General features: G+C 42.9%; 1 protein-coding gene across 3 annotated transcripts in view; it reads left to right on the plus strand.

Moving 5' to 3' along the window:
- LOC121582465 (colorectal mutant cancer protein) overlaps positions 1 to 13,560 on the plus strand; it is a 138,897-nt gene that overhangs the window by 122,571 nt on the left and 2,766 nt on the right. For all 3 annotated transcript variants that reach the window (XM_041898266.2, XM_041898267.2, XM_045225128.1), the window contains 6 exons: positions 2,893 to 2,993; positions 5,890 to 6,073; positions 7,786 to 8,020; positions 8,544 to 8,756; positions 11,369 to 11,460; positions 13,384 to 13,506. In XM_041898266.2, the coding sequence (XP_041754200.1) occupies positions 2,893 to 2,993; positions 5,890 to 6,073; positions 7,786 to 8,020; positions 8,544 to 8,756; positions 11,369 to 11,460; positions 13,384 to 13,506 (948 nt within the window). The remainder of the gene's footprint in view (positions 1 to 2,892; positions 2,994 to 5,889; positions 6,074 to 7,785; positions 8,021 to 8,543; positions 8,757 to 11,368; positions 11,461 to 13,383; positions 13,507 to 13,560) is intronic.

The raw sequence follows: 13,560 nt of genomic DNA on the forward strand, positions 1-13,560 counted from the left end.
TCATGCTGGAGGCTCATGTCAGGATCAGCCTGCAGGAAGGGTACCACATGTGGGAGGAGGATGTCTTCCCTGTAACGCACAGCGTTGAGATTGCCTGCAATAACAACAAACTCAGTCCAATGATGCTGTGACACACCGCCTCAGACCATGACGGACCCTCCACCTCCAAATCGATCCCGCTCCAGAGTACAGGCCTCGGTGTAACGCTCATTCCTTCGACGATAAACACGAATCTGACCACCACCCCTGGTGAGACAAAACCGCGACTCGTCAGTGAAGAGCACTTTTTGCCAGTCCTGTCTGGTCCAGCGACGGTGAGTTTGTGCCCATAGGCGACGTTGTTGCCGGCGATGTCTGCCTTACAACAGGCCTACAAGCCCTCAGTCCAGCCTCTCTCAGCCTATTGCGGACAGTCTGAGCACTGATGGAGGGATTGTGCATTCCTGGTGTAACTCGGACAGTTGTTGTTGCCATCCTGTACCTGTCCCGCAGGTGCGATGTTCGGATGTACCGATCCTGTGCAGGTGTTGTTACACGTGGTCTGCCACTGCGAGGACGATCAGCTGTCCGTCCTGTCTCCCTGTAGCGCTGTCTTAGGCGTCTCACAGGACAGACATTGCAATTTATTGCACTGGCCACATCTGCAGTCATCATGTCTCCTTGCAGCATGCCTAAGGCATGTTCACACAGATGAGCAGGGACCCTGGGCATCTTTCTTTTGGTGTTTTTCAGAGTCAGTAGAAAGGCCTCTTTAGTGTCCTAAGTATTCATAACTGTGACCTTAATTGCCTACCGTCTTTAAGCTGTTAGTGTCTTAACGACCGTTCCACAGGTGCATGTTCATTAATTGTTTATGGTTCATTGAACAAGCATGGGAAACAGTGTTTAAACCCTTTACAATGAAGATCTGTGAAGTTATTTGGATTTTTACGTATTATCTTTGAAATACATTTTTTTGCTGAGTTTGTCTGAAGTTTTTAGGGAGCGTGCAATTGGCATGCTCACCGCAGGAATGTCCACCAAATGTCCAGTTCTTCCATGGCCTGCATACTCACCAGAGATGTCACCCATTGAACATGTTTGGGATGCTCTGGATCGACGTGTACGACAGCGTGTAACAGTTCCCGCCAATATCCAGCAACTTCGCACAGCCATTGAAAAGGAGTGGGACAACATTCAACAGCCTGATCAACTCTATGCGAAGGAGATCTGCATGAGGCAAATGGTGGTCACACCAGATACTGACTGGTTTTCTGATCCACACCCCTACCTTTTTTTTAAGGCATCTGTGACCAACAGATGCATATCTGTATTCCCAGTCATGTGAAATCCATAGATTAGGGCTTAATGAATGTATTTCAATTGACTGATTTCCTTATATGAGCAGTAACTCAGTAAAATCTTTGAAATTGTTGCATGTGGCTTTTATATTTTTGTTCAGTATATTTTACATGTGATAAGGCCACACAGAGACAGAGATTATCACAGACACTTGTGATAATCTGAAGTACCCAAAAGGGCCACTAGATGTCTTGTGATAGATTACATAAAATCCTTGAAAGATACCACAATTCTGGTAGTTTACTGGTAAACTTTTCCCTAGCGGTGTGTGTGGGTGCATCTTATATGTGGTGGAAGAATCTCCAAGGAGCTTTCTCCTCTCTCTCTCTCTCTCTCTCTCTCTCTCTCTCTCTCTCTCTCTCTGTGTATGTCTGTCTGTCTGTCTGTCTGCGAGTCTGTCTGTCTGTCTGTGAGTCTGTCTGTGTGAGTCTGTGAGAGTGTTGGACTCTGTATGTATTTAAAAAGCAGTGTGGCGCCAAGCTAGTATGCGGTGGTATTAATCAGCCGTCTGGAAAGCAGTGTAATGTTATAAAGAATCAAGAGGGGGTTTGGAGCACGACAAGTGTGTGTTTTGTCTGTGTGTGTGTGTGCGTGCATGGCTTCCTTTTTTATATGATCTATGCCAGTGTGTGTGTGTGTGCGTGTGATTAAAACTATAATCATAAGTATGAAACATCAAAGAGAGGAACACTATGGTGTATTCTGATGATGCTGACTACCTTTATGGTGTTTTTGCAGGCAGAAACTTGCTGTGTATGTATTTGCGTTCTTGAGAGAGTGACTAACTCATAGTGCTGGCGTGAGCTATTAAAGTGTGTAAAAGTATCCACAGGAGTTGTTTTGGTACGGCTGAACTAGCAGGGAGTCGAGGTTGTGTGTGTGGATGTGTGTGTGTGTGTGTGTGTGTGTGTGTAAATGAGAAACGTGTTTTTAAATCAGATCTGCCCCTCTAGCGTCATCTATCAAAACACACACATACACACACACACACACACACACACACAACAAATAAAGAGAGACTAGCTATGTGGACAAAATAACTTAGAGATGTTAAATGTGTAAATTGAATGTAGGCTTCAGACTTCCTCTAATACTTAATGAATTACCCTAGCTCTCGCTGTATTTGTTTGGAGCAAAGGTGGCTTTTTTTCCTGATGTGTAATCATTGCCTGATTAAACGATAGTGCCTCGCTGTTTTTCTTCCATCTCCGGGCCCCAGGCAAACACACATGTGCACGCACGCGCTATGATGACTGTAGTTAAATAGACATCAGCACCTCTCGGCTGCGTTCCTTTTGAACACTTGATGAAAGTGCAGCACAGAGGAAGGATAAGTGGACGCGAGAGGCCTCTGCATTCCTCCAGTGTGTGTTTGTGTGTGTGAGAAAGAGAAAGAGGGAGAGAGAGCTTATGTGCGTTCTCATTTAGTATTGCAAATAGGTTTAGCTGACGTGTTTATTTGTGTCCTCTGTCAGTCAGTGTATAGAGGCCTATGCGCTACTTTATATGTGTGTGTTTGTTAACTGTTATGTGTGTGTGTTCTTTTCTCAGTGAACAGTGTATAGAGGCCTATGAGCTGCTGTTAGCCCTGGCGGAGAGTGAACAGAGTCTAGTACTTGGCCAGTTCAGAGCTGCTGGAGTGGGGACTGTAGGTGAGTCACACACTCTTCGTGCCCACACAGGCTTGTTTGTTCTTTGATCAGTGTTGGCTTGTTCCTCCCTGCATTAAGAGATCCACAGTTGAACTCCAACCAATCAAAGCAAAGAGGCCACCTCCCAAAAACACACTTCTAATCTATTACTCTTTCACAAACTGCTCCACTCTCACCCATTTCATTCCTTCACAAACCTCTCCTCTATCACTCCTTCTCTTCCCTGTTCACTTCACTCCCATCACAAACGTTCATATCCCCCTCATATGTTTCCCTCCTCTCTCTCTCCTTCAGCTGTTGACAGGTGTCATGTCTTCAGTGAGGCATGTCATGCATCATGACTCCCTTGTCTCACACACTTCCCCTACTCCCAACCTAACCATTTCCCCTTCAACACAAAAACACTCTCTTAGAAGAACATCCCCTTAGGGTAAACCCATTTTAATTGAATCACTTTTTGATGGCACACCTTTTTATTTGAACGAAGCCTTCCATACATATTTGCCCATTGTAGAAGTGCTCAGTAAGTTACTTTGTGGACCTGAATGCCAAACTATTCAAGAGATAAAGGTGCTCAAAGTTGACCCATTTTGCATACCCCACCATACCATGAGACATTCATGTCTTCATCACTGGAAAATATAAACTGTTGAGATTTGATATAATTTAAAAGCTTACAAACAAAGTTGTCAAGCAACTTTATTTTCTGGAGAAAAAATAAATAAATAAAATGTTTGAAAATGTCAGATTTTGTCATTGATGGGCGCCTAAATTGGAACGCAGAGCTCAGGTTCTCTCCGCTTCACAGTGCTATATCGGTTTTGACTGACAGCCGTTATAAACTTGAGCACTGTGCGCGACAAGAAGCCCCCATAATTAGGCTACTTTTGCACAATTGTTGTTGTCTGAGTTAGGAAAATACTGTAAATTGAGAGGAGTTGATGTGTTCTGAAAGATGAGACGTTAAGGATGATATTAAATACCGCTTTGATGTCATACAAGCAAACCACACACCCATGAGTCCAAATGTGCACTTCACATTTCCATATTTGAAAACTCATATGCCCGAGTGGCGCAGTGGTCTAAGGCACTGCATCGCAGTGCTAGCTGTGCCACTAGAGATCCTGGTTCGAATCCAGGCTCTGTCGTAGCCGGCCACGACCGGGAGACCCATGGGGCGGCGCACAATTGGCCCAGCGTCGTCCAGGGTAGGGGAGGGAATGGCCAGCAGGGATGTAGCTCAGTTGGTAGAGCATGGTGTTTGCAACGCCAGGGTTGTGGGTTCGATTCCCATGGGGGGCCAGTATGAAAAAATTAAATTAAAATAATAATAATGTAAGTCGCTCTGGATAAGAGCGTCTGCTAAATGACTAAAATGTAAATGTAAAATAGTTATTCTGTTGGAAACATTTCAATTTGGCCCTATCCATATGCTAATTATCTAAAAGCGCATAAACTCTTGATTTTCATATTTACATATGTTGTAGCTTAGATCCTATTTTACATCATCTAAGGTTTTTGTGATGTGCCCGCCATCAGTTGAAACACAACATGCTCTTGAATACAGAGTGGGGTGTCATATTTTGGCTGATAAATGTACTAAAATGGGAATACATTTGAAATGTCAGCTTTCAAATGGTACCACAAAGATGGTTGCAGGTCCACACATCAGAGAATGCTGACTTGAATGGGAAAATCTGTCGTTTTAAATTATACTTTCAATCCTCCATAGGATAGAAATATAGATAATAAAATAGACAACCATTTAAGGTGACATTTGACGGTGGGTGAACCGGCAGTCATCTTTGTGGTAGTAATTAGAAGTTACAATTTCCATTCAATTAAAATGTCAATGGTGTACCAGCTAAATTGCAGTGGTCTGATGGGATAGGCCCATTCTATCATTTCTATTTCTACGATTGAAATGACACCCACCCTGCATTCAAGAGTATGAAAAATGTATGCACTCACTAACTGTAAGTCGCTCTGGATAAGAGCATCTGCTAAATGACTAAAATGTAAATGTAAGAGCATGTTTTGTTTCAACCGATGGCGGGCACAGCACAAAAACCTCAGATGATGTGAAATAGGGTCTAAGTTACAACATATGCAAATATGGGGAAAAAACAGAGTTTATGCGTTTTTGGCAGCAGGCATCCTAGCGGTTAGAGCATTGGGCCAATTGGGCCATTAACCGAAAGGTTGTTGGTTCGAATACCCGAGCCGACTGAAAATCTGTCTGTGCCCTTGAGCAAGTCACTTAACCCTAATTTGCTCCAGGGGCGCCGTACTACTATGGCTGACCCTGTAAAACAACACATTTCACTGGACCTATCCGGTGTTTGTGACAATACAATTATTTGTTTATATATCTTTTTGGGATAATTGACATTAAATGTAAAAAAAATGACAATTTTTTGTTAACTTTTTTTCATGAAATAATAAAGTACTGTAGTTTGACAACACTGTTTGTAAGCTTTTAAATTATATAAAACTAAACTGTTTATATTTTGCAATGATGAAGGCATGGATGTCTCATGGTATGGTGGAGTATGCAAAATGGGTCAACTTTGAGCACCTTTATCTCCTGAATTATTTGGGATTCAGGTCCAAAACATCACTTTCTGACCATTTCTTCCATGGACAAAAGTGTATGGAAAGTGTTTAAATCAAAAGGGATGCTGTATAAAAGTGATTTAATTTAAATGGATGTACCCCTTATTCATCTAATGCTGACCAACTTTACATACAGTATTTATAGCCTTTTGTAGCCATATGTACATTGTCAGTTTGAATACTCCATTCAATCATTCTGTTCATATCCCTGGCAATTAAAATGACTCCAGCAAATACAAGTTATTTGACGGTTCTCTCCCTACTGTGTGTGTGTGTGTAGGTGAGCAGTCGGGAGAGGAGAGCATCACTCAGATCTTGAAGAGGGCCCACGACTGCAGGAAAACAGCAGAGAACGCAGCCAGGGATCTGCTGGGCAGGCTAGACGGTAGCTGTGGAGCGGAATTCGCTGTGACAGGCTGCAGCGTTCAACCATGGGAGAGCCTGTCCTCCAATAGTCACACCAGGTGAGTGTGTGTTTGTACTTGTTTGAGAATGTCTGCACATTGGTAAATATCCCATGTGCAATACGTGTTTAATTCACCAATACATTCCTGTTTATTTTCTATGAGAATCTTTCTAGTTCATTACTTATATGGCAATCCATCCCCTAAATATTCTGTATTGAAACATAATTGAGGCCAACCCTCTGCTCACGTTCCCAGGAAGCTGCTCCCTAAACAAAGCATTAATCTACAGCCACTGCTCCGGGAAAGAGAATACTTGACATTCATATGTGGCTCACATGTTAGTCAGGAGCACAGCAGACAATTGACAATTAAAGTAGGAGATGAGAGTCCACAGTGCTGTGCTGTGGCACCAGTACACTCTAAGGGACCGTCCCTATGCTGGATCCACATCATTGATCACACGAACGCGCACAGCAGGGAATCACACACTGGCTTTTTAATCATAGACACAAATTCATAATGAAATCTTTCTCTCTCTGTCTCTTTCTCTCCCTCCATCCCTCCCTCACACATGTACGCACACACAGACATAGAGTGCATTCGGAAAGTATTCAGACCCTGCAACCTTATTCTAAAATTGATTAAATAAAAAAATGTCCTTGTCAATCTACACACAATACCCCATAATGACAAAGCAAAAACAGGTTTTTAGAATTTTTTGCAAATGTATTACAAATAAAAAACGGATACCTTATTTACATAAGTATTCAGACCCTTTGCTATGAGACTCGAAATTGAGCTCAGGTGCATCCTGTTTCTACAACTTGATTGTAGTCCACCTGTGGTAAATTCAATTTGGAAAGGCACACACCTGTCTATATAAGGTCCCACAGTTGTCAGAGCAAAAACCAAGCCATGAGGTCGAAGGAATTGTCCGTAGAGCTCCGAGACAGGATTGTGTCGAGGCACAGATCTGGGGTAGGGTACCGAAAACTTTCTGCAGCATTGAAGGTCCCTAACAACATAGTGGCCTCCATCATTCTTAAATGGAAGACGTTTGGAACCACCAAGACTCTTCCTAGACTGAGCAATCGGGGGAGAAGGGCCTTGGTCAGGGAGGTGACCAAGAACCCGATGGTCACTCTGACAGAGCTCCAGAGTTCCTCTGTGGAGATAGCGTCATACCCAAGAAGACTCTAGGCTGTAATCCCTGCCAAAGGTGCTTCAACAAAGTACTGCATAAAGGATATTAATACTTATGTAAATGTGATATAAAATAAAAAATACATTTTCAAAAATGTCTAAAAACCTGTTTTTGCTCTGTCATTATGGGGTATTGATGTAAAAAAAAACTATTTAATCAATTTTAGAATAATGTTGGAATGTAATTTTTTTTGGAAAAAGTAAAGGTGTCTGAATACTTTCCGCATGCACTGTATCTGCATAGACACATCTTTCTTAGTTAACAGATTTGAGGCTGATTGACATTAATAAAGAGTTGTTATACAATCATGTGTCCAACCAGGTTACTATAGTTTGGTATCAAAGTCTTTGGCTGGATTTCTACACAGTGTTTGGTGACTTAATTTCTCCCTGTGTCAGACTTGCTTTGGCTAGAATCTGCCCACAAGGCACAGATCTAGGAACAGTTTAGCCTCTCTAATCCTGATCTTAACTGTTCAGGGGGAAATAAAGGCTAGTTTCTAGATGCTACAGCTATCATCCAAAGATACTATCTCTCATTTCTACCGGTATGTGTTTGTTCATAGCACCACCAGTTCAACGGCCAGCTCGTGCGACACAGACTTCTCCAGGGAGGACGAGCAGCGGCTGAAGGACTACGTGCAGCAGCTGAAGAATGACCGTGCGGCGGTCAAGCTGACCATGCTGGAGCTGGAGAGCGTTCACGTCGACCCTCTAAGCCTGGAGGTCAAGCCCCGGGGAGACACACACAGGTTGGACCTGGAGAACGCTGTGCTGATGCAGGAGCTCATGGCCATGAAGGTGAGAGAGAGAGAGAGAGAGAGAGAGAGAGAGAGAGAGAGAGAGAGAGAGCATACACACATGCTTGTATGAACAAACAGACAAAACATACGCTTCAGTTTAGGGAGTTAGTTAGAAGCTGACACTTTGTCCCCACAGTCCTCCTCTTTCAATTAAATGAAAAACTAGTCCTTATGTCCTCCACTGACCTTGGCGATCCGTCCGGTTGATAGGACCTTGTGGTGATGGCGCCACACGAGAGGGCAGGAATAGGATTAGCCTTCCCCTCTGAAATACTGAAGATTGAAACACTCACCTCACCATGGATGGCTGAAAGTTCTCCAAACAAGATGACTTGCGTCAGAACTGTCCCTGTTTGACATTAAGACTTGCACACTATTTAGTGTTGTGGTGACATTGATTATTCCATGTTATGCTTTTAGTTGGGATGGCCTTTATTCCGTTATAGGCTGCACATTAACTTGTTTAACCCTTTCTTTCCTTGTGTGTGTTAACCTTTCTATCTCTCCCTCCTCCCCCTCAGGAGGAGATGGCGGAGCTGAAGGCCCAGCTCTACCTGCTGGAGAAGGAGAAGAAGGCGGTGGAGCTGCAGCTGAGCACGCGGGAGGCCCAGGAGCAGGCCTACCTGGTGCACATCGAGCACCTCAAGGCCGAGGTGGAGGAGCAGCAGGAGCAGCGCAGGAGATCCCTCGGCTCCACTGGGAGTGGTAGTAAAGACAAGAGCCAAGCCGCCAAAGTGAGGGGACTACAGACACACACACATACAGACACACACACAAGCATTCACCTCAAACAACCCCCTAGTGCTAGCAGGGACTAGCTAGTGCCAGGGTGAGGGCGCACCCACATTTACGCCCTCAATTCTCGACCTTGAAGTAGACCTCGTCCACCTCATAGAAAACACCAGCCCTAGCTCCAAACAGGTCTACCACAGAGCCACAGAGCAGGGTTCAGGCTTGTATTGAGATTGAGACTTGTAGACAGACCTTTATAGACCGTGTCTCTCCTGTACACAGCAGCACTCACTCTGACCCAGTCAGTCACATTAAATATTGAAGAGGCTCACTGCTCTCTCTGCTCTCTTTGCAGTCTGTCTCTGTCTGTCTGTCTCTCGCTCGCTCGTTCTCTTTTGACTATATATATGTCTCTTTCCCCTCTCTGTCTTGTTTCTCGCTTCTACCCCATTCTTCCTCCTCTCCCTCTTCCTCACACCCTGTCAGTCTGTATGTATTTGGCTCCTGGGATGACAGGTGCTTGTTTGAGCCCCCATAGACAACAGTCCTAAAGCTGTGAGGGGCTGTCACTCAGAAAGGTTGGCACACTAGTACCCCCGTTAGTGAGAGTCTCCTCTGTGAGAAAGCAGTCTCTACTCCTAAAATAATTGGTCTTTCTCATTCTGTTGGGGAGCTGTCTGTCTTCACTCTGAGCTGGGGCCCTAGAGACGGGGACACTGTGTGTCTGTGAGAGTCCTACTGTCTACACAGAGTGACAGAAATAAAAAGAGAAGACCTGGAGAGGGAGAGAGGAGAAAGAAATGACTATTGAGAGGGAGGATAAGTAGAAGAATGGGGAGAGGAGAGAGAAGCAGAGGAAGGAAGGCTAACTAAGGTAAAGACAGAGTCCAACTGTACTGTATAAGAGGAGAAGAAAATGGGAGGAGTGGGTGAGAAAGTAGACAAAGGAGTACTTAGAGTCTCACGTGCAATTCTATATCAGAGCGCTAAGCCCCTCACACCATCCCTGCCCTGGTTTTCTCTACCCATTTCTTTAATCCAGATAGATAGAGATCAGCTGTCTGTGTGTTGCCAGGATTAAGAAAGGGAGAATACAGGTGTGCTTTTCTCTGATCACAGCCTTGAGCTTCCAATTCTGGTGGCACTACATTAACCTTATAATCCACTGGATACGATAACAGTGCCCTTCCATGTCCCCTGACTGGGACAGGGAATACGTGAACACACACACATGCACTTCACAACTCTAGGCATGTATATACACACAAACCTCTATGTATGCACACACCTCTCCATCTGCATGCACACACACACACACGCACATAACCCTTACAGCTTTACATGCAGACACACATACATACCCTGCCTTAAAGCTTGAGACTCCCCCCACTCCACCCAGTCCCTGCTATCACCGTAGCTCGTTTGATTCAATAAAGCTTAATCCTCGGTTGCTAGGAGCAACCGGCATTGAAGATGCCAATCACAGGGCCACCTGTAAATGAAAGTGCTTTTCAGATTGAAAGCCAGAGCAGCGGCTATTATTGCCTTTCACCCTCCTCTGTCCTATTCAAACCAGCCACCTTTTATATCTACAGACCACTTCTCATTGTTAGGGTCTAGAAATGGCCTGCTTGATTGGATCTCACACACTGGGAAGACTAATAGGCACATACACCTCCTGCTGTGGGGGAGTGTACATGCACGCACACACTCACACACCCACACCATGTTAGATCATTCCACTCTGTCAGAGCCATTCAACACGCACACAAACACTACAAGCCCAATCAAGCAAAGTTCACACAGCACAAAGGCTATTACCCAGCACACATACACCAACACAACACTAACCAGCCTCTCCCAGTATCTTCCCCTCCTCCCTGGTCACTTCCCATATCAATTTCTCCACTACCTTAATGAAAGCCATGTTCCAATATCTATCAACAGCCCTGTAATCAAATCAGGCTAGCAGCATAGCAGGCCGTGAACGTATGACAGCATACCTGTAACTCGATAAGTCATGTAGCATGCTAAATGAATGCTCTGACATGCTTGTCCGTTGTGAATCAGGCTGTATTGTTCTGTAGTCCAGGTGTAGAGCAAATACACTGGGATAATAGGTTGAAGTGGTAGTGCTGCCACCTAATGAAACGGGTGTGCATGTGACAGCTTGAGGTAAATGTTGCGCCTAACCACAGATGTAGGATCAGATTACCCTCTCCAAATCATAACCTCAACCATTATGTTGAGACCTGCAGAGCTGACCTTCGATCACTGTCTTTAGAGGCAACTTCATCCTTCTCTGGCAGGTCTGAGAGGGAATGTCCTGTGGAGTAATCAATGTTTTGGGATTGGTTACATGGGGTTGGTTTATTAATGCGATTAGTTATATAACTGATTATGTAAGGGAGTCTATTTTACTTGTTCTGTTGTGTGTTATGGTATTGAATTAGAGTGATTGAGGCCAATGTTAACTTGATCACTGTAAGTCTTTGATCTGTAGGCAGCCTAATCACCTCAGCCCATCACTTCACCAGGCCTTGTATGAGAATGGTCTATAGTTGCACTGTGTGGTTGTAGACCAGCTCCTCCTCATGGCATTGTTATGTTCCAGGATTGTGGAGACTCTCCGGCCATCAGCTTGTCAGATCTGAGGACACTTAATGACAGCGACCTGTCAGCAGAGCTCACCAACGCACTGAGACGGTAAGAAACCCAACGCACTGTGTGTGTGTGTGTGTGTTTTTGGTTTTACTATTCTTGTGGGGACCAGAAGTCCTCACAAGAATAGTAAAACAAGGAAAATTCCAACAAGTGGGGAGATTTCGCCGGGAAAAAAGCTATTTTAGGGGTTAGGGTTAGAATTATGGTTAGGGATTAAGGTTACGGTTAGGTTATTTCCTGTTTGCTAAAATTCTAATAGATCGCCTAATTTCAGTTTATGTGACAAAAAGAAGCAAGTATAGTGTAGAGAATCAGTGTACCATCTAAACCGCTGAAATATATTTTTAAGCTGGTGTACAAAACCGAAAGTAAAAGATGCAAAAATTAAACTTAAGAACAGGAAGCATAGAAATAGCGAATATAGAACAGATGTACCACTTCTTAGACCTGCTTTCAACGAGTGACAGATCTATAACACACATTTCTATGTGCATTTGGTCGGGTTGCCCAAAAAGTTACATATTGCAGCTTTAATGGAAGTGACGACTTTTCTGAAACTATTGGATTGGCTGCCTTCAACTAATGGCAGGGCTGTGTCTGGAACTGCATGTTGAAGATAGAACTATAATGAATAGAGCACACACAATCTCCTATACTATTCCAATATATCTGACGGTCATATTTGATCTACACAATACATTTCTATCTGAACATTTTGTAAATGTCCATTGTCCCAGGTGTACATAATCAAGTCAAACCAATTATATTTTGTACAGATACTGTAGGTATAGATAAGTTGTAATGCTCAACTACTGTATGACTCTTTCTACATGCCGCTGAAAAGGTTGAATGCTGTAATTAATTTTATGATACCTGAAAATACTGCAGAGTAATTCAAATACATTTGCAAACAGCAAGTTGAAGGCTTAGCAAAAAACAAATTTGAACCTCTTTGTCCATCTGAGGGTAAGTGTTGTTGTTTCAAACACACACGATACCATATTTATAGGGATAGCTTACTCAGAATACAAACTAACATGATTTTCCACCTACCTTGGCTATAGTTAATTCAAAAAGGCAGTTTGGGAATATTTAGTTTCCTTTCGACACTTAATAGCCATATTTTGTTACTGTCAGCATTCTCAGTAACACTTAACATTACTGTTCTTGTGCCTGTGTAATAAAACGGTAATTACTTTTGGAGCAACATTTTATTAGCATGTAGTTACATAATACTTTGGTAATTGCATTTTAATTGCATAGCAATAAACTGAGAGTTTTTGTAACTACTGTACACAAAAGGAATAGTTACTTCCTTATTCCACCTGTGTAATAACTCCATTATTATGCAATTGTAAAGCAATTTACAAAGTCCTATGCAACAACAATGTTGCTATTGTAATAATCACAATGTTACTACACATGTATAAGAACTGTGTTACTGTATTAATGTCTCACTCATTATGAAAATATATTTGTTAGTCATTTTGAAGCTTCAAAGTGGTCTACTCTATTGTTGATGTGATTCCATGTCCCTCATGTATTTAATTCTAGGCTATAGGCTATATTAAGATGAATATCTGAGAGTTGTCCAAACCATGTGCTTTTTATACTAGATTTAGACTAATTAAACTAACTGTTGAAGTTTTTGGTTCAGCCATCAAATAAATATGTTTTTGTTTTCAAATAACTTGCATATATTCAAATACCTTCAAATATTATTTGATTTTCTGAGAGGTATTAAAAATACTTTCAAATATTATTTGTTTTTCTGAGACCTGTATTTGAACATAAAATAAAATAGTTGCCTTTTAGTTGAAACCCTACATAAACTATTGTATATTCGACTACCTTGAGTATTTGAAAAGTTGGTATTTTCAAATAAATTACAAAAATACAACTATTTTCTGCCCAGGTCTGGTGTGTGTCTTCCTGACTCATCCCATTTGTGTGTGTGTGTCTCAGGGAGAAGAAGCTGAAGGGCCGTGTCCAGGAGTTGGTGGCAGCGCTGGAGAGACTAACCAAGAGCAGCGAGGTCCGCCACCAGCAGAGTGCCGAGTTCGTCAACGACCTTAAACGGGCCAACAGGTAACCATGACAACACTCACAGGAGGGGAGGAAATATGTTTAATGATTCAAAGT

The sequence above is a fragment of the Coregonus clupeaformis genome, chromosome 15, assembly GCF_020615455.1.
Source record: "Coregonus clupeaformis isolate EN_2021a chromosome 15, ASM2061545v1, whole genome shotgun sequence".
In the NCBI taxonomy this organism is placed as follows: Eukaryota; Metazoa; Chordata; class Actinopteri; order Salmoniformes; family Salmonidae; genus Coregonus; species Coregonus clupeaformis.